Source organism: Lepisosteus platostomus, chromosome 17 (assembly GCF_059453375.1).
Source record: "Lepisosteus platostomus isolate fLepPlt1 chromosome 17, fLepPlt1.hap1, whole genome shotgun sequence".
Lineage (NCBI taxonomy): Eukaryota > Metazoa > Chordata > Actinopteri > Semionotiformes > Lepisosteidae > Lepisosteus > Lepisosteus platostomus.
In genome coordinates, this window is record NC_142627.1 from 5437465 (window position 1) to 5460390 (window position 22926).

Consider the following 22926-nt stretch of genomic DNA (forward strand, 5'->3'; position numbering starts at 1 on the left):
AATGAGTCATGGAGCCGGCAGACACAGACTTCTGTTACCAGTGACTTACAGAGACTGCAGGGGTGAGCTGTGCATCAGGCCCTGCTGGTGAAGAGTCACAGGCAGCAGGACCCCAGTTTTCCATCTCATCTAAAGGACAGAGCACAAGACACTGCTGACGCAGGGCGAGTCAGTGACAAACTCCTATTTCAAGGACAGATCCCTCACCACAACATGCCTAGGGCCTTTCTCTACATCCGTATAGACCACAACAACCAGTTCATGTCTCCTCAACCTGAGGGAGTATCCTCCTTAGCTCAAAGCTCATTTCTAGAGCCCTGCAACACCCTGCAGCTCAAGCCGATGTGCAAGAACACAGAAAAAAGGAAAACACATTATGAAGAAAGGCAGAAAAAATAAAAGAGAAAACAGTGAAACAACTGCAAATAAAAGTGGCTGAGTTTCCTATGGATACACTTAATTCCACAGCTTAGCTCCACAGACACAGAGAGCCAGTCTTTCAACTGTGCTCATGTCATCACAGGCAATGCGGCAGGGGGCTGACAAGACAATGCAGACTGTGTGAGGACGCAGTCGGCAGTGCTTCGACCCGGAAGCTGATGTGCAGAATCTGATTTAAGCCATATTCCATGAGTGCAAAGGGATGTTTTAATGCTAAAACAGGATTGAAAACTACAGCAGGGGTCTCCAACCCTGGTCCTGGAGAGCCCCAGTCCAGTAAGTACAGGGGTCCCCACCCCTGATACTGGAGAGCCCCAGTCCAGTTAGTACAGGGGTCCCCAGCCCTGGTCCCGGAGAGCCCCAGTCCAGTTAGTGCAGGGGTCCCCACCCCTGATACTGGAGAGCCCCAGTCCAGTTAGTACAGGGGTCCCCACCCCTGATACTGGAGAGCCCCAGTCCAGTTAGTACAGGGGTCCCCAGCCCTGGTCCCGGAGAGCCCCAGTCCAGTTAGTACAGGGGTCCCCAGCCCTGGTCCTGGAGAGCCCCAGTCCAGTTAGTACAGGGGTCCCCAGCCCTGGTCCCGGAGAGCCCCAGTCCAGTTAGTACAGGGGTCCCCAGCCCTGGTCCTGGAGAGCCCCAGTCCAGTTAGTACAGGGGTCCCCAGCCCTGGTCCCGGAGAGCCCCAGTCCAGTTAGTGCATGGGTCTCCAACCCTGATACTGGAGAGTCCCAGTTCAGATAGTACAGGGGTCTCCAACCCTGGTTCAGTGATAACCTTTTATATATGTATAGAAATCAGATACCAAGACAAACACTGTTTCATACATACAGATTATTAACAAGAGAGGACCCAGTGCAGACCCCTGAAGCATTCTAGTACAAACAGCTGCTGAAACAGAAGTATAACAATCAAGTGATACAGTGTTCTTTAGTACAAGTAAGACTGAAACCATCAGAGAACAGTGTCAGTAATGCCATCTGAATCTTTGAGATGTTTAAAGAGGATGCTGTAATCAACGTCAAATCAAGCAACACCAGAATGGCCAGGGAACTCGAACCCACAGCCATCAACAGACCATTCACATACCTAATTAAACCCAGCTCTGCGTTATGCTATCAACATGCAGACTGAAATCTTGCCTTGTCTATGTAACAAAGTGAAGGCAAAACACTCCAGAACCTTTGTTACAAAAGGCAAATTTGAAACTGGAACACTTTAACAAAAGACATCTTGATCTACAGAAGGACTCTTCTTCTTAGGTAGGGGGCTCACAACAGCCTGTTCCAAGACTGGAAGAAAAGCACCAGACATGAAAGAAAAGGGGTGATAAGACTCCCTCAAAATTAGGGAAAGAAAAATAAAACCCGAGCTCAGTGCTCTGTTCCAGAACTGGGCTACAGACAGAAGTGGCTGAAACAGCGGCCATTCAGCTGCCCTCGTGAGAAGCATCATCACACCTTTGGAAATTAAATTTATTTTTCACAGCTAGATATGTTAAAATATGGGTTTACACTGTTTTAGCTCCCGCAAGAAAAAATGTTCATTGACAGACGTAGACAGCTTAGAAACTGTTTTACATAACACAGAGAGCCAAATGCACAATGAAAAACATCTGATTGAATTTACAGACGGTGGGAACTGATTCTTCCCACTGTCACACTGCTGTGTAACCCAGGAGAGGCAGCAGCCCCACCCTGGACATGACGAGAAACCCCTTCCGGCAGCAGAGAGCCTTACCTTCTTATCATACACATCCTGCCAGTTTATTCCTGCGAAAAAACTGTGGCGCATGATCTCCTTCGCATCGTCCGGACCTCCTCCAAGTCTGCAAAAATAAAACACCTTTCAGCAGGAAACCCAAGCACATTGACAGCATCTAAGGAAAAAAAAAAGACAACTGCAAAGCCAACACTTAATTCGAACATCTGCCAGGGCTGACATTCAGTCTCACGAGAGCCTGAGTCAGATCCGACACACTGAAACAGGCCACCCCTCCCAGCAGGGGTCGCTGTAACACCTACTGATATAGAAGGATAAATCAATCTTCTAATGCTACAAAACATAACCAGCCAAATGTGCACAACAGCAGTCAGGAGCTGGTGGCACCAGGTGACAGCCAAGCTGTACAGTGAGCAGGCCTCCTCCAGACAGCAGGGGGCAGTGCCACACGCACCTTTTGTTGGGATCCTTGATGAGGAGGCCGGAGAGCAGTGATATTGCATCGGCAGAGAGCGTCTTGGGGAACTTGATGTCCTCCATGAGGATGAGCTCGAACAGCTTCTCGTGGTCCTGGTTGTAGAAGGGCAGTCGGCCACACATCATTTCATACATGACGACGCCTAGCCCCCACCAGTCCACAGCGCGCCCGTAGTCATTGTCTTCTAAAACCTGCAGGGAAGAACGAGCCCATTTCTTATGGTCTGACCTATTCACCCACTGCAAATACAACCACCAAACAAGGCAGTGCTCCAGGGCTTTTCCAGAGCGCAACCCCTGACTGCAAATCCTCCATGCCTGGAAGGAGATATGGTCCCCCAGGGCACCTCTGCCTGCATGGCCAACACCCACAGACTGAGGAGGAGGTAAGCGCTCAGCCCCCTCCTCGCTACCCGAAGCAGAAATCCTGGCTTATTTAATGGAAGGAGGGAGCGGAACTCCCTCTTCCACAAGAATAAACTCCAGCAGTCATGTCAGCCTGCAGGTCCCAGCCTGGTCAGGAGCTGGATGGGAGACTTCAGTGGGCTGCAGGGTAAGATGGTTGCCGATTTTCTACTCATGGGCTCCTAATACTCCCCATCTCTGAACTGGCTTCATCACTCTGCTCGCCTCCCCACTGAGAGCTGGTGTGTGGGGAGTGTACTGGTGCTGGAGGAGAGTCCCCATTACCTGTAAAGCGCTTTGAGTGGAGTGTCCAGAAACTATAAAAGTGTGAGGAATTAGTCATTATTAATTCATTAACAAAGCTGGAGCTGCAAGGGCACCAACCAACCATGGGGACGTGTCTCGTGCCAGCAGGGCCCGCTGTCGAGATCTGATTTGGTTTTTGACCCCTGACCTGCGGCACAGGGCTCAGGTAGGCCACCACCCAACAGCTGTGCATCAGGAAAGAGCTCGAGAAAGACCTGCTGGAAAGAGCTGCCTTGTCTCCTGTTCATTTGGATGAGGTTTCAACATCCATCACGGCACACAGTGATTAATACATCTACCTAATGACAACCACGATTGGATGCAGGCCAGTTAAGCATATGCTGCAAATCTTGTGAATAACGACGGCACATCTTTTAATCTATACTGTGAGACAAACCTGGATGAAAATTATCCCACTCTCCCTGTCATCTCAACTCTCCTGGAATAACAACACAAGTTTCTGGGTTTTCAGAGTACCAGATGTTACATCCTCCAAAACCTTCAAGATAACTACAATACAAGCTGTCAAGAAGGATGTGACAAACCATTCAGAAACAAGCAACAAAAATAGAAATATACTGTACATTTGTATACGGTATTTTCTTAAAATTAACTCATCTAGAATGATAATTGACATCTGTGTCAGACTGACTGACACGCTGAATAAAGAGTATAATATAAGTTCAGTAAGAAGAGAACCAGACTTTTTTACCTAAAGTTACAGCTGCTCTCCAGTGAGGTAGAGCTCTGCCACATTAAAATGAGCAGCCCTGGTTCAGCCAGGTGCCCACTACAGCTCCCTGGTCTGGCGCGCAAAGATGCAGCTCTCACACACATGAACTGTCTGATCCCAGTTTAATATGATCTTTGACAGCTTTTCACGCAGTTAAACAGTTATACACATACCTGGTATAACTATACTGGAGGTATTTCACCTAAAATGGGATTTTGACAGACCCCCTGCCCAAGAGGGGACACCTGTTCGACTCCCTCCACAGCCAACGTGACAGAAGTCATTTTAAAAATTCAACGAACAAGCTTCCCGTTACAGACCCAGAACAAGGCAGAAACCAAGCCTGTCCGATCAGGCACATCGCCTACCCCACAGCTCTCTGGCCCTCCCTGTCTGCTCTCAGTTTGAGAGCACAAGAAGTCTATTCGTTTCCTAATTCAGCACTGTGGACACCCCAGGGAGGCGGCTCCGTCTGCCTGCGACAGACCACGGCAGAGGGGAAACAGCCTGAGAAGAGATTAGCCCTCCCAGGGCCGGTGTGGGCCCCCTGCTCCAGCAGTCCCCGTCTCCGCTGGCCATGTGGCGGAGCGTCTGTGCGGAACAGCCCCCTGGCATGGCTGGCCACGGGAGCCTGTGGCTGCCCCAGCCCTCTCGCTCCCTCCCCGCGCACACAGGGGCATGCTGGGACTTCACAGCCAGCTGAACAATCACGCAGTGGCCCGAAAGACCCCTTCTTCCAGCGCCGTCTGAACCAATCGGACATATACACTCGCGGACCGTCTATCTCGAAAGCGTGGTCTTCATGAGAAATCTGGACCTGTGCTTAACGGGACTTTCCAGACGACTGTGGTGGCAGCCAAATGCTCCTGGCTAGACTTTAGCATTCAGTAAAATGGCAAACGGCAAAAACTACTCTCGAAATTATTCTTCCACTTCAACCAGTCGCTGAAATATTTTTCCACTTTATTTCAACAGGAGCCATCCTAAAAACCAAGTTTAAAAACTCCGTTTCAAGGGTCTCCTCACCGCGTTCTCCAGTGAGCAGGTGTAGTATGAGTAAAGGTTCACACTACTCTGTCCAATCAGCACAGACATGACTGGACCTCTTGCTGAATCATGTGACTTTCTGTGCGCCTCTCCTAACATGCACGTGTCTGTTAACTCTGCAGGAGAAGCTGAAGCCGTCGCCTTAACCGAGGGAGTCTTCAGTTGTATCTCTACATTCTTTCTGCTTTGACAACACTGTAACTCATCGGTCATGCCAATAAACGACTCAATCTGAAATTCTGTATGACACTTGCACTTGTTTACACTCTCCCATCCAGGGGTGTTCATTGTTTTTTGTTTCAGAATTTCACCATTTTGTCTTGTCTGTCACAATGGCGTAAGCCTGCTCACCTTGTCATCAAGTAGCATCAATCTTCTCCATTTACCATCTACTGGGGTTAACAGGGGATTATTATCGCTACAGCTACAGCCTTGCACATTTATATACACCAACTCATGTATTCATTTCATCCTGCTGAATTAGTTTGACTCTTACTCTTAATTACACAAAATTTCCTCATTTTTTTCCTAAAGAAAATACGACAGATCCAGAAAAAAGTGCTATTGTTGGTATGAGACAACTCCAGATGGATCCAGATGGTGTGACCTATGCTGAGAGAATAAGAGAAGTCACTCTTTTCAGTCTTGAACAGAGAAGACTATGATGGCACTTGATACAAGTATTCAAAATCCTCAAAGGTTATTGGGCCACTGGGCTCAGTGGGCCTTTTCAGAACAGTGAAACATGAACCAGAAGACATGCTAAACTATCGACGCATATATTTAAAACCAAGAACAAGAGACACTTTTTTTCCCTCACACACAAAGGGACGTGGGAGTATTGGACAAGCTGCCCAGCTGATACCCTGGTTTCTCTCAGGTAACAGCTGGGCGAGAAGCTCAGATGAGCTGAGCAGGGCTCGACTGGCTGAAGGCCCCCTCACATTTGTCTCCTTTCTTAATTTTTTAGGCAACAGAAGAAACCCACTTAAAGAATGGGGGATATTAAGAAAGGGAGCGTTTACTCTGGTGGCAGCAATCTGATCTGCCTTGCTGAAACCCTCTGGTACAGGAAAACTGTGTTCACAACATGAAAGACAAATCTTTCTGAATTTTACTTTCATAACCCAAAGGACTGGAGTGCTTTTTTCTCTCGCTCTCTTTTTTTTTTTAATCCTGACTACTTTGCATCTCTCTAACTTGGCGCGGAGAGTGTTCTGTTATTTTTACACCAGGACGGCAGTATAGAATTCCAGGTTTCCCAGCCACCTCCTTCCAACCTCCCCCATCTGTCACCATCTGCCTCTATTTAGCATGTACTTTTTTGTGCAATCACATACTCTTGTGAAAAATAACCAACACTCAAATTATCTCCTGGCACATTTGCGGGTTGAGCAAAACAAAGAGCTTCGCCAAATTGTGTTCCGTACTTTTTCAAGTGGAATCGACACCCCCATCCCCTCCGCCATCATCTTCAGCGCTCAATAAATATGCATTTTCTGAACAGCAGCTCTGCTTTTCAATCTTTTTTTCCTTCCTTTTGCTGATTAGGTATGGGGAATGTAACATATGAACAATTATTACGAATAGGGCGGGTTTGTGCTGCTCAGAGCCTCTAGTACAGTATGTTTTTTTGGTATGGGAACACATTTTCCCTATATTGTTCTGTGGTCTTTTGTAGAAATGAGCTCACAAAATTTAAGCATGTTCCTAAGCCACAACTACCGTCCACATCTAAAGATTACTCCTATTGCACTTGGTAATTGCCGGTAACACTCCTACTGCTTTTTTTAATCTAATACACGGCCAGGTCTTCATGCAAAGTTAAGTATTGTCATTCCACAATATATAAAGGCGGCACATAGTCGTGAACTTTGGGAAACCTTAAACAGCAGCCCTGCTGAATAGATGTGGTTCAGCCCTTCAGAAACACAGTAATAAATCCGCCTCCAGGTCAAGATTCTGATGTGGGGATGTCTGTTCTCACCCATTACTTCCTACATTTGATAGCAACAACAATGCTTCCTCTTGAACTCAACACTGGAGGCCATGCCTGCCAAATGCCAGAGAATGAGTCTCTCCGGTCACACTCCAATAACACGCAGCGGTCACTCCACCCAGAAGGTGACCTTGCCTTGGGCACCTCTCACCACAGCTCCCAGCTCTTTCGAGACCTTCACCTGTGATTCACTGTTGATCATGGCTCATCGATAAATACAAAATGGCATAACATGAATCAGCAGCTGCTATTGCTAGATGGCAAGGCATCTTGCCTGGTCTCCCATCCGATTCCTCGCTCCTAAGGACAACCGGCTCGCTGCTGGAAATTATGTCAGTAGGATCAGCAGGAGGCAACAGAGGGTCTCCAGGTTGCTCAGGTGTTAATGATCCCATTATAATACTCCCCTCTCAGGTCTGTTTAACTCAGTGAAGAGCTGTAGATGAACTCAGCCTGCTCCCACCTGGAACAGGTTTTGTGTGCCGTTCAGATAAAAAGTATGATATGAATGTGACGCATTAATATTAATATAAATGAATCTTTATTTAACTCAGTAAGCCAGTGAAGAACAAAGTCTCACTCACAACAACCTAGAGAGTGTCCTTTTACACAGCAGAGCATTGTCCTGGAGCAGTCTGAGTAAAGCACCTGGTCCAAAGATACAACAGTATTATACCCACTCTGCCATGATCTGCGGTTGAACCACAGCCTTCCAGCTGCAAGGCCTCATCAGCTCCATCCTACTGCCCCAGCTAGCACTGCGAACGATCTAATTTCACTTCTCTCAACAGTATTCGAGCCTCATGATAACAGTCAGGGCAGGGAATCAGCTGCAGTTTAAGGCACAGTTCTCTACCTCAGGAGCCAGGTACTCTGGAGTACCGCAGAACGTCTTCATGGTAGCAGCGTCAGTGATTCCTTCTTTGCAAAGGCCAAAGTCTGTGATTTTGATGTGACCGTCTTTATCTAGCATCAGGTTTTCTAGCTGCAGGGTGGAGAAAACATAAGAATCGCAGATAAATACATAAAGGTTAGAAAAAAGTCTTGATTCACTTTTTTTATTTAAACTGAAGGTCCATGATGTAGATCCACACCACTCTTGTCCAAAGAAGGATGTGCATCTTATGCTCCTGATGCAACAGGCCGGGACACTAAGCAGACGACTTGGGAAAATATTAAACAAAATGACCTCAGGTGCCTTCAGTACCATTTTCTTCCATTCCAAGACTTTGGCAAACGTGTGTCCTGGAATTTAAAATGACACAGCAGCTTTGCCTGCCTCAAGAACTACATTTTGAGCAGCCACAGAGCAGCAGAAGAACAGGCCAGGCTCAGACTGCATCAGCTTTTGACCACAGATAAACTTACTTAACCTGTGCAACCTTAGTCCTTATGCATTACGATGTACATCCCTGTAGTGTCCAATGCCAAAAAGCACAATCACAACATTATTCATATCAAATAATAAATAAAAGTCTTATTTGGGAATATTTTTAACATTTACTATCTCTGTATTTGTTTCTCTTTAAATGTGGTAAAACAACATCTCACAGCTGTCATTCTCCACACACATTTTTACAAAGTATGTCTTTTTTTTGCACTACACGTTATGTGGATGAGAAGATGTGTTTAAACACATTGAACTTGTTTTTCCTTTGAAGCATAAGTAATGCTTGTTAATCTTTGGAGCTATGTGAACAAATACATACTTAACATTTACATAAACTGCTGTAAGATGCAGTAAGAAAAAAAAACATGAAACTCTGAATGTTTAAAGCAATGCGCCCAGAAAGGCCCTTCCAATTTTAATTGCACAGCCTTCCTTTCTTGGCGCAGTGTGAGGTCTGCCCATCCAAAGCTGTAAGCGAAACCCAGCTCCGTCTTTCACAGGCACAGGAGTTCGATGTTTTCCAAAATCTAACCTTCCCCCCACCTCCCCAATCGTCGTCAAAGCCTGTAAATTTTAATTACATTTTCCACATCCCCAAGTGGAAAAATAGGAGGGGAAAAAAAAATGGCTGTCACACCGAGAAACTTTCAGGCTGCTGATTGCTTGCGAAGTTTCTGGCGTTTTACCTTGAGATCCCGGTACACGATCTTGGCGGAGTGCAGGTAGTCGAGAGCGGAGACGATCTCAGCCCCGTAAAAGCGTGTGCGGTCCTCCGAGAACACCCTCTCTCTCGACAAATGGAAAAACAGCTGCAGGATAAACAGCGGGGACAGGATTGCAATAATTACTGATTTAGTGGGGGAAATTAACACAAACACAAACTGCTTCCCATAGCCATATTGAGATGATAGATCGCAAGCCCTCTGAGGACCCACGGCAAACCTAGACAGCATCTGCCTTATCCTCCTCCAGGTTTCCAGAGAGGAGCTGGAGCGGTCTTTTAAATCAGCATTTTAATCAATGTACCAATCTCGTTAAGGGCGTTCTGCGCTGGAGTCGTTTAACCCCCCGTTACAGCGGCTGAGGGCGCTTTAGCAATTATTGTTCGCCCTCCCCTCTCAGATGTCGAGCTGCTCTGTCGGATTCCTGGGCGTTCTCCTCTGGGCTGCAGCTCCTCATACAAATTACTGCTGGAGCCTCCGAACTGTCTCCCGTTAATTGACGTGCCCGGGCGTTCCCAGCCTCGCGTGCGGCCGCTCGGGGACAGGGGTCGCTCTCCAGGAGCGCCGGCTCAGAGCCGCGCAGGCGGGCGAGCGGCTGGGGAGGGACGGGCTGAGCCAGAGCCTTCTAGACAGCAAAGCTTCAGCATCTGACTGAAAACAGATCGATCTGGGGAAAACCGTGTTGTGTCGACGCCACGTGTAAGGTACAAATTCTGCCTGGTTCTGAAAAACTAAACGACAGCTTGCAGGGATGTTATCTAAACGTCTTCTTGCTCTTCATGTGGGTTCAAATACAAAACGACTTTTACTGTTAGAATTCAGAAGGTCTGAAGCCCGTTAATGTCTTACACGAAGGAGAAGGATTGCTCTAGCATCCTGACTGCTCCCATGTAGCTCTGACAACTATCGGCTTTAACAGACAAGTGTACCCTCTCCACCCTGCATCTCTCCTGACAGGGTGGCCCTCGGGATTCGGCGCCGGGCACCCATGAAGGCAACGACATGGCGCTCAATCTTGCGGCCTGGCGCCGAGCACGAGGCGTGGGTGGGTCTCGTCTGCACCTCCCTTGTGCTTTCAGCAAGGTCAGCGCCAGCAGGAAGAGCACCTGGCAGAGGCCGCGTGAGCAGGGCTCCACTACCACACCAGCAGCCTGATGCGCTGGTTCACTCCTCAGCTGGAGGCCCGGGCTCAGGATTTTTAGCACAGTCAGGACAGTTTTGACTGAAGCCAGCAAGCATGGCGAGGACACAGACTCAACTTCACGACTTTTTGCAACAGCGGCAGCTTGTATAGCAGTCTCCGTTAAGCGATAATACCATCCGAGAACCGCGCATCTTGAATGAACTCATAATGCACGGTCCTCAATTCCAAAAACCCAATACAAAAGCAGATTTTTTCCCCTTTTCCTTTTATTCCTGCTCGGGGTCATCATGGCCCTGACAGAACAATCTGAAACGTCCTGGACCAGGAGCCCTGGTGAGCCTGGAGGGATGGCAAAGGGCAGGGGACAGTGAGGAGCTGTCATTCACAGGAGTTGAAAGTGTCCATAAAAGATAATGCACTGCCCCTATCTAATCTGCAGTAACTGATACCTGAGAGGAAAGTCATTTTAATTCCTCTTACTTTCACATGTGTGTGACTTCCTATAGAAGAAATGCCCAATTGTAACTAACAAGCTCAAATGCTACCGAACATTCAGCTGCCAGGAACAGTCACAGGCTCTGGGTCTCCTGCTCCAGCTACTCAGCCAATTTGCATGGGAGAAAGGAGCATTTTATTTCTTATTTCTGACAGTCACTGGCAATCCTGGAATCAAACAGCTCTAAGCTGGTGGCTAGAGGCATGTGTCCCCACCCTTGTCAGGGCCGATGGTTCACATGGGCTCCAGCCCCCCAGAGCGGCTGGACTCTTCTGTTCTCAAGAGCACTCCTGCCCACCGCCAGCTGGAACCAGCCTGAGCAAGCGGTGAGAGCCGACCCTGAGGAAGACACTGCACTGCCATCTCCGAAGAAGGTGTGTAATAGTGTGTAAACTATTAATTACATTACCACTTCAACTCAGCGAGGCAGGGAGACACGGCTACCCTGAAGCCTGAACTATGCAACGTGATAATAAAGAGGAGAGCATTCCTCTTTTTTTCCTGGAAGAAATGTCTGTGGAGAAGTCTCACAAGGTTTCATGTGTCCTGCGACTCGTGTTGCCTCGGTTACGATCTGTCGTGCCTTCTGCAATATTGTCCGGTGTAGATATTAAACCGGATGGCATCACCAATGGAATTAAAACACGTGCAATTGACAAAATATGATTGAGGAGAAGTACTTCTCTTCCTTTAAGGGTTTCTTATCTTGTATACACCTCTACTCGTTCCTTCTCCGCTAACCTTCTAAGCCCAGCCAGATACCAACAGACGGAGATAACTGGGGAACCCAGAATCAACAAGAAAAATCCTTATCAAAACCTCTCTTTTTAGTGACTCGAAATCCATTCATCAATAAACCCTATTAAAGTTCTATCCATTACTCTTCTTATTACATTTTGTTGACCAAATAGCAAGACAAAGCACTAAGTCTATAAAGACTGCATGAGTGTGGCACAGACATAATTCTTAAAAGGTGACTGCAAATGACATTTCTATTTTAATAGGCGATCAACTTAGATTAAAAAGAGTTGGCATTCAATTTCTACAAACTATTGCTGCTATTATACTGTATGCGTCTGCTTTCCAACTTTCTTGCACTGAAACAGCATTACATCACAAGTAAGGCAGAGTGTCAGAGCCTAATGACAGGCATTCCAGCCTAAAACCAAATCAGGAGGCGTTTCAAACAGTTTATCGTGATTAATTAGGTGCACAGCGTTTGGTAAATATGAATAATTGACTGATTATATACACTTGCAGGAGTGTAAAAAACACAGAGAACAGAAGATAGGAGTGACAGCTAAACAAAAGTTGAATTTGTAAAGCTTGAACTTTAATAATGCTGTTTTATGGCTGTAGCACAAATACCATAATATTAACAGTGTTTGAATTAAAACCTTTAACGGCAAATGAAACATCAGTACCTTACAGTATGAAGTTTATGATGCATAGTACAAACTGAGAACAAAACTATTTCAATAACGGAAAAACAATGTGATTTGTGTACAGAGTGAGAGAACAGATTTATCATGTGAACGGGGGAACGCAGGGCATGCAGACGCCGGCGAGGGATGGTGCAGAGCCAATCGCTTGGGTAAGAAGCCACATCTCGCCTCTGCGAGCCGTGAACAGACAGACCGGTCCGCATGCACTGGAGCTGCCTGTCCCTGCCAATCCAAATCTTGTACTTTCTCCACTTCAAAGACAAAAATGCTTGAATTATCTGGATATATCCAACAACTGCAAGAACTGGCCTTGAAAGCCCAAGGAGAGATCAATTTTAATTCTCCTCTGTGGTTCATGAAGAAATAGCACTGCATTTCACTTGTGTTATTGTGGTATTCATGCACTCTGGCTTCTTTGTTGTTCCTTTCATTACGCAGCACTTCGAGAAGTCTGTACAGGAAAGGGGCTGCATGACCATTATATACCAAGACTCCAGTGGGAATAAAGCAAAGCCAGGCCCTGCATCAGGCCCCCTGCAGGGGGCGCCAGACTCAGGGCGGTGTCGGAGGGCTGCTCACCTCTCCTCCGTTCACGTACTCCATCACGAAGCACAGCCGGTCCTTGGTCTGGAAGGAGTACTTCAAGGACTGCAGCAGGGACAGAAGACACTCTCGTTAGGACGGGGAGGACCTGCTCGGGACGGAGTGCTTGCGAAGGAGCCGGCGCAGCCTCCCCCGAGCGCACGCCGTCTCGAAAATCAACACTTTATTTTTTCCGCGGGGAACACCAGATCTCCATACGTGCAGAAGAAACCCCACTGAAGCACCAGTTGTTCCAGTTTAGCGCGAAGCCTTAAATCTTACTCCAGAGGGGGAAGGCGAAACAACACAATCATGCCTTTATCTAATTGTTTTGCTCAACCTGGCATGTGTGTTTTGCATTAAACAACAACATCTGGAGCGTCACTACAATTACTTGTCTGTGGTGAGTTCTCAACAGATGTAGAGCTGCATTTGTGCTGTTAATTTACAACAGTTTATTCACTAAATTATAATTAGTCTCTTGGGGCACCGTGTATACAGAATCACAACCTGCAGCGGTCGAGAGTTTCCCTTTGCAGTCGGCTCTCTGAAGGGCCTCACGGTGGAATACTCACGGTTAAAAAGGGGTGTCGCGTGTTTTTTAACACTCTGCTTTCCGTCAGCGTGTGAGCCACTTCGTCCTGGAGAAACACAAACAGGAGAGGCAAGGTTGGCCACCTGGGCCTTCTTGTAACACACACAACAGCTCGAACCTGGACTGACGCTGGGCAACAGGTAAGCTCGACTCGGTTGAAAGGAAACTACCTTTGCCAGGGGAATTTCCTTCTATAGCCAGCAGGGTGGCGCAGTGGTCAGAGCCGGAGCTCATAACCGAAAGGCTGAGTGGGTTCAAATCCCACTTGAGAGAGGAACTGCCCCGAACTTTCAATAAAGGTATCAGCTAGATGATGTAGCTATTCTAAGAAATTGAATTTTCCCACTTTAAATATCCATTTCAGAAATCATGTACAGCACTGATGGACCACTTAAAAATCATCTTTATATCAGGACTAAAGTAGATAAAAGGTTAAGGGTTTATTTACTTTACACAAATTGCTCTGTTTTCACAGTTTAACAGTATACAGGGCCTTGAAAAATTATTCAGACCCTTGCACCATTTTCACATTTTGTTGCTTTACAGTTTGTAGTCAAGACACTTTGAAATAGGAATTAATTTGTTATATACACAATCTACTCCACACTTTTCAATCAAAACAAAAAGATGTAAACAGATAATTTATGTGAAAGAAAAATGCAAAAATTATGACTGCATAGGTATTCAAACCCAGTTTGCCACCTAAAATTAGGTGTATAAGACTACATTAACAAGCAACACAATTAGTTGCATGGCCTCTATCTGTGCCCAATAATAAGTCGCTCACATGAACCGAGAATAAACAAACCTGTTTTTCTACGGTCCATCTGTCAGGTGATGAAAACCTGCTTCAGACTTAAAACTGGGACAAAGAGTCAGCTCTCAGAGGAACAATGACCCAAGTCCCAAGGCAAGCTATACTGGAGGGTCGTAAGAATAAGAAAGTGAATGTCCTTCAGTGTCCCAGTCCTGACTTGAATCCTACTGACAATCTATGGTAAATCTGCACCAAATCTGCCCAGAATGAGGATGAAAACTGCACAAAGTTGGTAGAGACTTAGTCAAAGGTTCACAGGTCTTTGTACAATCAACCATTTTCATTTTTTGAAGTAGTTCAGGTGGGGAGCTGTGTCAGCATGCATAGGCTGCAAAGGAACAAGTAATAGATTTATTCCATGTTGAAAAGAGAAGAAATAAAACCCAACGTTTCGGCCGTGGAGCCTTCTTCAGGTGTGAGCTTCATTTTCATTTGTTTACTTTTTACTGTGATTTATAGTAACTTTTCTTACCTCTACAAGTCTTCAGATTGAGCATTCAGGTATTGAACAAAATACTAATTAAAAAAATGTGGATGCATCTTTTTGTAATTTCACCAAAGGGCTCAACTTAGGAAGGGCGTAAATCGTTTTGCAAGGCACTATATAATTGCCAGGGGCTTCCTGGTCAGGGAAGGAAACCTCAGAAGGGACAGTATGAAAGACTAGCTGGCAGAGGACACCAGGAGAAGGAAACTAGGATTTTGGGGAAACACTTTTCACTGCAGCTGGTGAATGACTACATGATACACAAATTCAGAACATCTTCTAAATATTCACTCCCCGTACTAAAAATAAGTTGGTTTTATTCTTTTAATCTCCACATATAGTAAGACAGTTTGAATGGACTAAACACGGTGCCTGATCACATACCTTGGCGATAATTACTTCCTTCTTCAGGATCTTCATTGCATAATACTTCCCACTCGCCTTCTCTCTCACCAGAATGACTTTCCCAAAAGTGCCTTTTCCCAGTAGTTTTAAGTAGTCAAAGTCATTCATTGTCTAGACAACAAAAGGAAGAGGAGACTGTCATAAGTAGCAAATATAATCAGAAGCATTAAAACTGAAACTCTCTCTCATCTAGCATGATACAGTCATTATAGAGGAGTAAGGGCTGTCGGTGAGGGACACGCTTCTATTCCAATCAGCGCAGGTGCTCTGCTACAGGCCTGAGTCGGTCTACAGGCTGGTCCTTACTCTCCCCGTGTGCGGCCACACAGTTCACAGACATGAGCCGAAATGGCAAAAACATATAACTGGCTCTTCCATGTCATTATAGGTATACCAATAAAATAACTGGGGATTCTTAATTTACAAAAACAAACCTTTAAATGCTTTTGGAGTACAGCTTAGTTCCAATACATGCTATCACAGACATGCTTTCTTGTCCTGCAATGAATACACAACAAAAATGCTTCCTCTGGACAGCAGCAACCTCCAGGTGAAGAGAAGGAAAGACAAGTTTCACTGGCAGAAACAATGCCATCTACTCAGGCTCACTTAAGCTCTCTGCACCATTTCGCAATGAATTCAAGAGGAGCTTCGTGGAAGGGAAAGCACCTGCCCACATGCTTCCATTTCAAGCTTCAGTGACGAGACAGTGGCAGCTCACAGCCCTTCAGGAGGAACCCCGAAATCGAAGGGTCCCAGGCACACACAATGACACCCCTGCCCTGCTCCCCAGAGGTCCCCTCACCTTGCGCTTGTGGTGGCTGGTAGAGGTGTCCATCTCCTCCTCGCCGATGTTGTCGATCTGGGAGGTGGGGCTGCAGCTCATCCGCTCCTCCTCCTGTCTTTGGAGTTTGTCCGCTACGGTCTGGATGGCTTCCGTCCACTCCTCCCTGCAAGCACAGGGCACCCATCAGCCGGGCAGCTCGCGCCACAGCGCCAAGCGCAGACCGCAGGTCCGCCCAGGGCACATGCCTATAAATTCAGATTCTCCGGGATCACGAGGTCATACAGAAGAGAAAACAAACAAAAGGTTCGGGACGATAACTTTGCTCCAGCTCTGGTAATGAATACCGGACAAATGTGACAAATACACAGGCAGGTCAGTGCGAAGATGTTAAGTCTTTTCGACATCTGGTCGGCTATAACAGCGAGCGCACTGCGTCTCCAGCGGTTTGGAGTTCCTGAGACGGTGCAGGATCTGGCCTGCCGAGGACTGGCAGCAATTCAGACAAGGCAGGTCACAGTAGACAAGACATAAGGCATTTCGCTGATGTCTCAGTACTATAGTCGCAGCACTAATGACTGCAGCTCTCTGGCACCTTCACAAACACCGATCAAAACTTCTCAACATTTCGCAACATCTGCACAGGGTAAGAAAAACTGTTAAATGAAAGACACACAGCAATTCAACATTTTAATCAAGTATTTATGTAGGCCATTAAATCAATGCTGTAAGAGTTTGTTTGATCTGCTGGTATACATTATTTCTCAATATTGAGATGTTACTTTAATAATACCAAAGTGCACAACAGAAAATAACCAATAGAACATCTGTGCATTCTTAAAAACAACCTAAACAAAGACCAGTTTATAGCATGTTTGCAAATCTTTTAAGTTATTGACTGAGTTGTGTAATTAGTAAATAAGTAAAAAAAAAGGTCCTTATGATCTGACTTAATGCGAGATCACTGGATGTCAAAAACTGGAGATGATGAAATAGCCAGCCCATCAGTTAGAAAGAACATGCTTCCATCTGTTCATAATTAGTCTGCTTTACAATAATTAATGATTGCTCGCAATGTGCTTAGTTTACTTAGTTTGCTCAGTTCAAATTTGATAGAATGTTTTTAAAATTCATACACAAATGTTTAATCTTCAAACAAATGCTGAATATCTTGTCTTGTAACGCGCACTAATCCCTCCATTCTGGGATGCTCCATGATCAGAAAGCTGCTTGTTCTGTGCACGAGTCGTGACAGCGCAGGGCCTGACCCTGGACGGGACGCCACCCCATCACAGGACACAGCCCCACAATTTAGAGGCATCCATTGAGACAGCCAGCATGTCATAAGAGGTAGGAGGACACTGGTCATCCAGAGAAAACCCATATGAACAGGGGGAGCGTGTAAACTCCACACAGAAGGTCCTCGTGTCCAGAATCAAACCCGGGACACATGAGCTGTGAAACCACACTGCTCACAGCCACACCCCTCTGTCACCCTGCACATGAATTTTACAGACATGCTTCTTTGTTAAGCATCTATATTTACATTTGACTTCAGATCCCATAATTGTTGTAATTACATTTTTATATTTAACAACTTCACAGCAAGTCACTGATATGTAAAAGCAGTTATCTTGAGCCTTTAGTTTGATAAGGTCACCTTTAAAATCATGGTTTTTAATAAAGTCTCATTAATTTGGGGGTCTTAGTGGTCACCACCTAATCTACATTTCTTAACATGAAAACCAAAGAGGATTTAGGTGTTATTTCTGGATTACTTGTGAAACTGCAGCCATAACTCTAAAAGGTTAACATGAACGTTTTTTTATTGTTAATAAGATGCAGTTATTGGGAAGGAGACACAGCTGCATATTTCTACTTGTTCACAAAAACAACATGGTTCACGGAAACAAACCAGCAGAGGCTGAAGAGATACTTTCCCACTGGGGAAGAGGAAGGTGCACGTTCTTTAACGCGCTGGAGTTTAAAACGATAAGGTTAGATGTCGCACGTTCTTTTTTTAATTAGCATCTTTCACTAATCAGAAATAATGGCACTGCCCACCACTAGGCAGCCTTCCAGCTGGTGCCATAACTGTGCTCTCTCCTGGTGCTGAAGTCTGTCGCTCCTGGGTCTTCGCCAGGAAAGTCCGTGCAACTCCGATGGAGTCCGGCGAGGGGTTCGGCTAAGTTTTCTTGAGTCGTGTGCGCTCGAGAGAGATTGCAAGTCTTTCTCCCTCTCAAGAGGGACACTGAGAGCTGGGTTCACAGCATTCTTAAAAACCAATTTTGTTTATAAAAATGTGTGATAAGAAATCTAATGCGCAAAAGCACCTTTAATCTTGAAGCTGCGCAGTGTCGTTTCAGCACACGTAAACGCTTGTTGAGAGAGTTGCTTTAACATCAATCTTTCAGGTTTCTTGTCTCAGGCTATTCCGATTATGCAGCCTATTAAGATTTTAATTAAAAAGGTTATGTAAATGATTAGGATTACTTTGATCACTCAAGTGAACAGGTTTAGTTTCTCGCCAAAGGCCTGCGATCCACAGACAGGATTCTGCACAGCTGTTCCCTAGTTCAACCTCGCTTTTCACTCCCCCCACAAAACGCAGCCCACAGTGCCAGGAGGCCTGTGATCGCTCGGGCGAGCACGGTGCTCACCTCTCCTCCGGCGTGTCCACGTGGAAGGTCCTCTCGATGACGGTGGTCCACTGCAGGCACCGGATGATGAACGTGTTGGGCTTTGGTCGCTCTGTCTTCATGAGCTGGCATTCTGCAAAGGCAGGACGAGACACACATGCTCACACCAGCGTTCTGCTCCCGGATATTTCCAAGTGGCAGCCGTGAGACAGAAAGGATCCCGAAACAGCTGAGCAAGCGCTGATCAGGTTGTCTGACCTGTGCACCTTGGGTCTACCAGGCAGCTCCAGTGCAGGTCTAGATCAAGGAGGCCATCATTAATGGCAGCAACAGAACGGCCATATTTTCAGTGCTTTGGTCACAATTTCTCAAATGAACTTTGTCTTGGCCTCAAAGTCTGGGTAAATGGCAGCTGGTTTATACTTTGAAAGGCAACAAGTCAGGGACTAGTACGACATGAGTGAAATTTGTATCGACAGCTGGAGAGAACGTGTGCAGTGAACACCGCTACAAAGCTGAGCCGAACGACTCTGGGAGATTCTTCACACGGATGTACTGTACACAAGCAAGGGCTGCAAGAGCTGTCCTCAGCTGGAATGGACACACAGTGCGAACACTGTCCGCACAGAGAGAAGAAGCAAGCGAGTACAGTGAGGTAACATGGTGAAAGTTATGAAGTGAAAGAAAAAGAAAACACTGCAATTACCAGAAACAATACACAACAGAGAAGCACACTGAAGCTTGTTTCAAATGCCAGTTTGTAATGAGGCCTCCTGGCCAGCCAATTCAACTGAAACAAGACCACGGGAGGACCTAAAAATAGGCAGGCAGGTTAATTACAACATGGTTAAGGTCACATGTCAAAAAAGCAAAAACCTTAATCACACACTATGGCCTTAAATCTGCTCTGCCACACAATGTCAGTGTTGAATTTGATTCTTGAAAAAAATAACAAAAAACACCTTTTATAAAAAAGGTTGATGATACTGTGTTGTTTACTTTGCAACATTTCTGATCACAGATGACAAGTTTAGCTTGAAGCTAAAACTGCAAAGGAAAGCTAAGATGCCAATTAGAAGGCCCAGAATCTGTCACTTCCACCGCAACACAGAGGATCATCTGCTTGGGGTTTAATTTATTTCTACTGCAAGAGTAAAAGTTTGTGGTTTGTTCAATGACAGCTAATCAAAAGACCAAATCACTGGAAATGAAACAGAATAAACTCTTAACATTAATAGTTACTCGCATACACACTTCCTATACTACAGAAGCTTTCAGAACAACTGAATGTCATTTTATTTCATGTTCTCCCTAATGTGTAAAATATTGCATTTTAAAGTTGCATTCTACACACAAACATCTGGCACAACTATGCATTTCCAGAGGTAGGGCACAGCTATAATAACACAATATACAGATCTTTGTTAAATGTTGTGGCATCATTTTGATTCATTGATCCTTCGTGACTGTGATATACTCAAGTGGCTTTGACTGTTGCATAAGCACGAAATCACCTCATCAGCGCGAGTTAAATGGGCACAATGATCCGATTTAACTCCTCGAAACTCAAGTGTGGTGGAAAAAAAAAGAAAAATGCAAAAAGGTTCTATGATTGGAGTCCTGTGAACAGGCATAATCTTGGACAGAAGATATAGGACAGAGTTCCACAAAACATCATCTGCAACCTGGTTCAAAGTGTATGATGCAAATGCACTGTATAGTCTGCACTGTTCTGTAGTGGTCACACACACTATTACTTCATGCTGATCAATGCTTTCTATGACAAACTTTAATCTGCATAATGAATTTACTTATGTCTGTTCCATGAAATGTCAATGTACCATTTTCCTGATAAGTTTCTAACAGTTATGTTATGTTTTTTGTTCAGTATATATAAAGTGTACGCAAAACATGAAAATAACAGCTCTTTAGGTGTGCACTGTACTGTAAAAACTGTAAATCTATTTTTATGACCAGCTGCCCACATTGATGATTTGCTTTGCAAACGTTACTTCCTCATCTTATCTGTTAAGATGCTGTGCTGATCACTACTGATGCACAACTCTGCTGTTTAAAAAGCCTTCCCAGCAGCCAGTCAAACCTCAGTGATCTAACCTGTAACCAGCCTGTCCTCAGGACAGCACAGCAACTCTACTGCTGCACTGCACTGCAGCAGCACAAAATCCTTCCCTTGTCTCCCGGCCCGGAGGGACCCTGAGGGCACCGTTCCGTAAAAAAGCCAAAAGAATCTGGCTGATGTCTTATTAACTTTGTGCCTCGGTGGGGTATTATGACCACATGAACATGGAAAAGTTTTGTCGTTTCACAGTCCTGAGCTCCACCTCGTCCACTGCTCAAGTGAACTGGTCTGCTGAGGTGATATACTTAGCACCCCAGCTGGCTGAGGAGTCTATTGTCTTGCAATAAACAAGATTGTGAGACAATATTTCTCCCAGCACAGTAACTCAGAGATACACAGCACTGTACTTTCACACCCAGCACAGCTGCTCATGTAACAGGTGGGAAACACACTAGTGATGCAAATCCAAACATAAAAGTATTTTCATTTGACTTGGCAGGTCTTTCCACGCAAGATATACAGTAGGCAGCTACAGAGTGGAGTGTGAACAACCACAGTAAACCTGTCTGCATGTGAACCACTGGCAGGCTTCTCTCTCCAAGCTAAATGGATGGTGTGGGCAGTGGAGCTACCCACACACAGGGACAGGAGTGAAGGAACATCTTCTGCAGGCGTGCTTCTCCCAGGCGAGGCACAGAACCACAGCCCCAGACTAGGAGGTCAGAGGTCAGATGTGTCCATGACTACTGGCTGTGCTATTTTACTCATCTGAACATCGTCACTACTCCAACATGGCAATGTTGTGTTATGTTGTCACTGAACAAGGGAGTGAGCACTGGGACGCACTCTCGTGGCACAGAAGACAGGCGAATCTGCGCTTCGCCATGTCTTTCTTAAAGAGACCGACCTGGGCGGTGTTCTCGAAAACTCTTCTGCAGGTTCTGCACCAAGTTAAGAGACTGGATCGGCTCACAGTGGGATGTGTGGGGGTGGTGTGCTGAGGGTCTTGTAGGCTGAGCACAGTCCGCCCATTCCTCCTCTCCTACAGGGCTGCATACATGGCAAACTCACCCACACAGTGCTCACACAAACACTTAGACTGTGAGATCTGTATCGCACGCGCTGACCCATAGCCGAATCTGTGGTATCAGTGCCTCACTGGGGGGGCAGCCTGCCCCGTGGGGGAGGGGGGCATTAGCTGAATGTGCAAAGCCAAGCCCTGCAGTGTGGCTTCGTTTTCACTTTCTTTTGCGCAACCAGTGCAACATTTGAAACAAACAGCATCTAAAAACAGCATCTTTTCCTTCAGAACTGACTCTTAACAGAATTATGAACAGCTGTTAAAGCAGACCTGTTCTCAGACTGTCCGGAAACGTTAGCACCCCTCGTGACCATCCAGCAGTCCAGTCTCAGTGCCAGGGTCAGTGCCGTTAAGGCTGTGACCACACTCCTGTCCCGGGTCACTCCTAAACTCCAGCCCGGCTTTTTGTGACGTACTCTGGGTGGTCAAGGCATAACAAAAGTTAATATTTAGATTAATATATAGAAAGTGCTCCTGTGGCTCAATCTTCTCCTTCTACACTAAGAAGACATGTGCAGCCCAGCTGACCACAGTGTTTACGGACATCTTTAACTCCTCCCTGTCACAGTCCATGGTCCCCACCTGCTTTAAAAAAACCACTATTGTTCCAACCCCCAAAAAGACAAAAGTGACATGCCTGAATGATTACCGCTCAGTAGCATTAACATCTGTGGTGATGAAATGCCTTGAGAAGCTGGTGTTGTCACACATCAACTCCTCCATCACAGAGTCCCTGGACCCCTTGCAGTTCGCCTACCAGAACAACAGATCAGTGGATGATGCTGTCTCCCTGGCTCTGCATACAGCCTTGGAACACCTGGATACTAACAACTCGTATGTGAGAATGCTGTTTGTGGACTACAGTTCAGCATTCAATTCCATCATACCCAGTCAACTGGTGACAAAGCTCAGGGGATTAGGTCTGTGCAACTCTGTCTGCAACTGGCTGCTGGACTTTATCGAGAGACCACAGGTGGTGCGGATAGGCAATAAAACATCAACACCACTCACCCTGAGCACTGGAACCCCACAAGGCTGCTGTCTTGAGTCCAAGGTTGTACTCCCTATTTACTCACGACTGCACAGCAGGACACAGCAACAACCGCATCATTAAGTTTGCCGATGACACCAC

The 22926-nt window shown here is 45.9% G+C and overlaps 1 protein-coding gene across 3 annotated transcripts in view; it reads right to left on the reverse strand.

The window, feature by feature from the left end:
* Positions 1–22926, reverse strand: part of LOC148645962 (RAC-gamma serine/threonine-protein kinase) — a 112174-nt gene that overhangs the window by 10884 nt on the left and 78364 nt on the right. For 2 of the 3 annotated variants that reach the window (XM_088610398.1, XM_088610397.1), the window contains exons 4-12: positions 18655–18766; positions 16016–16160; positions 15190–15321; positions 13482–13547; positions 12904–12972; positions 9204–9326; positions 7984–8112; positions 2615–2829; positions 2179–2266 (exon numbers count right to left, since the gene is read on the reverse strand). In XM_088610398.1, the coding sequence (XP_088466524.1) occupies positions 2179–2266; positions 2615–2829; positions 7984–8112; positions 9204–9326; positions 12904–12972; positions 13482–13547; positions 15190–15321; positions 16016–16160; positions 18655–18766 (1079 nt within the window). Of the gene's footprint in view, positions 1–6; positions 2267–2614; positions 2830–7983; positions 8113–9203; positions 9327–12903; positions 12973–13481; positions 13548–15189; positions 15322–16015; positions 16161–18654; positions 18767–22926 lie in introns of those variants that run through there. The other variant, XM_088610396.1, reaches the window with a different exon arrangement.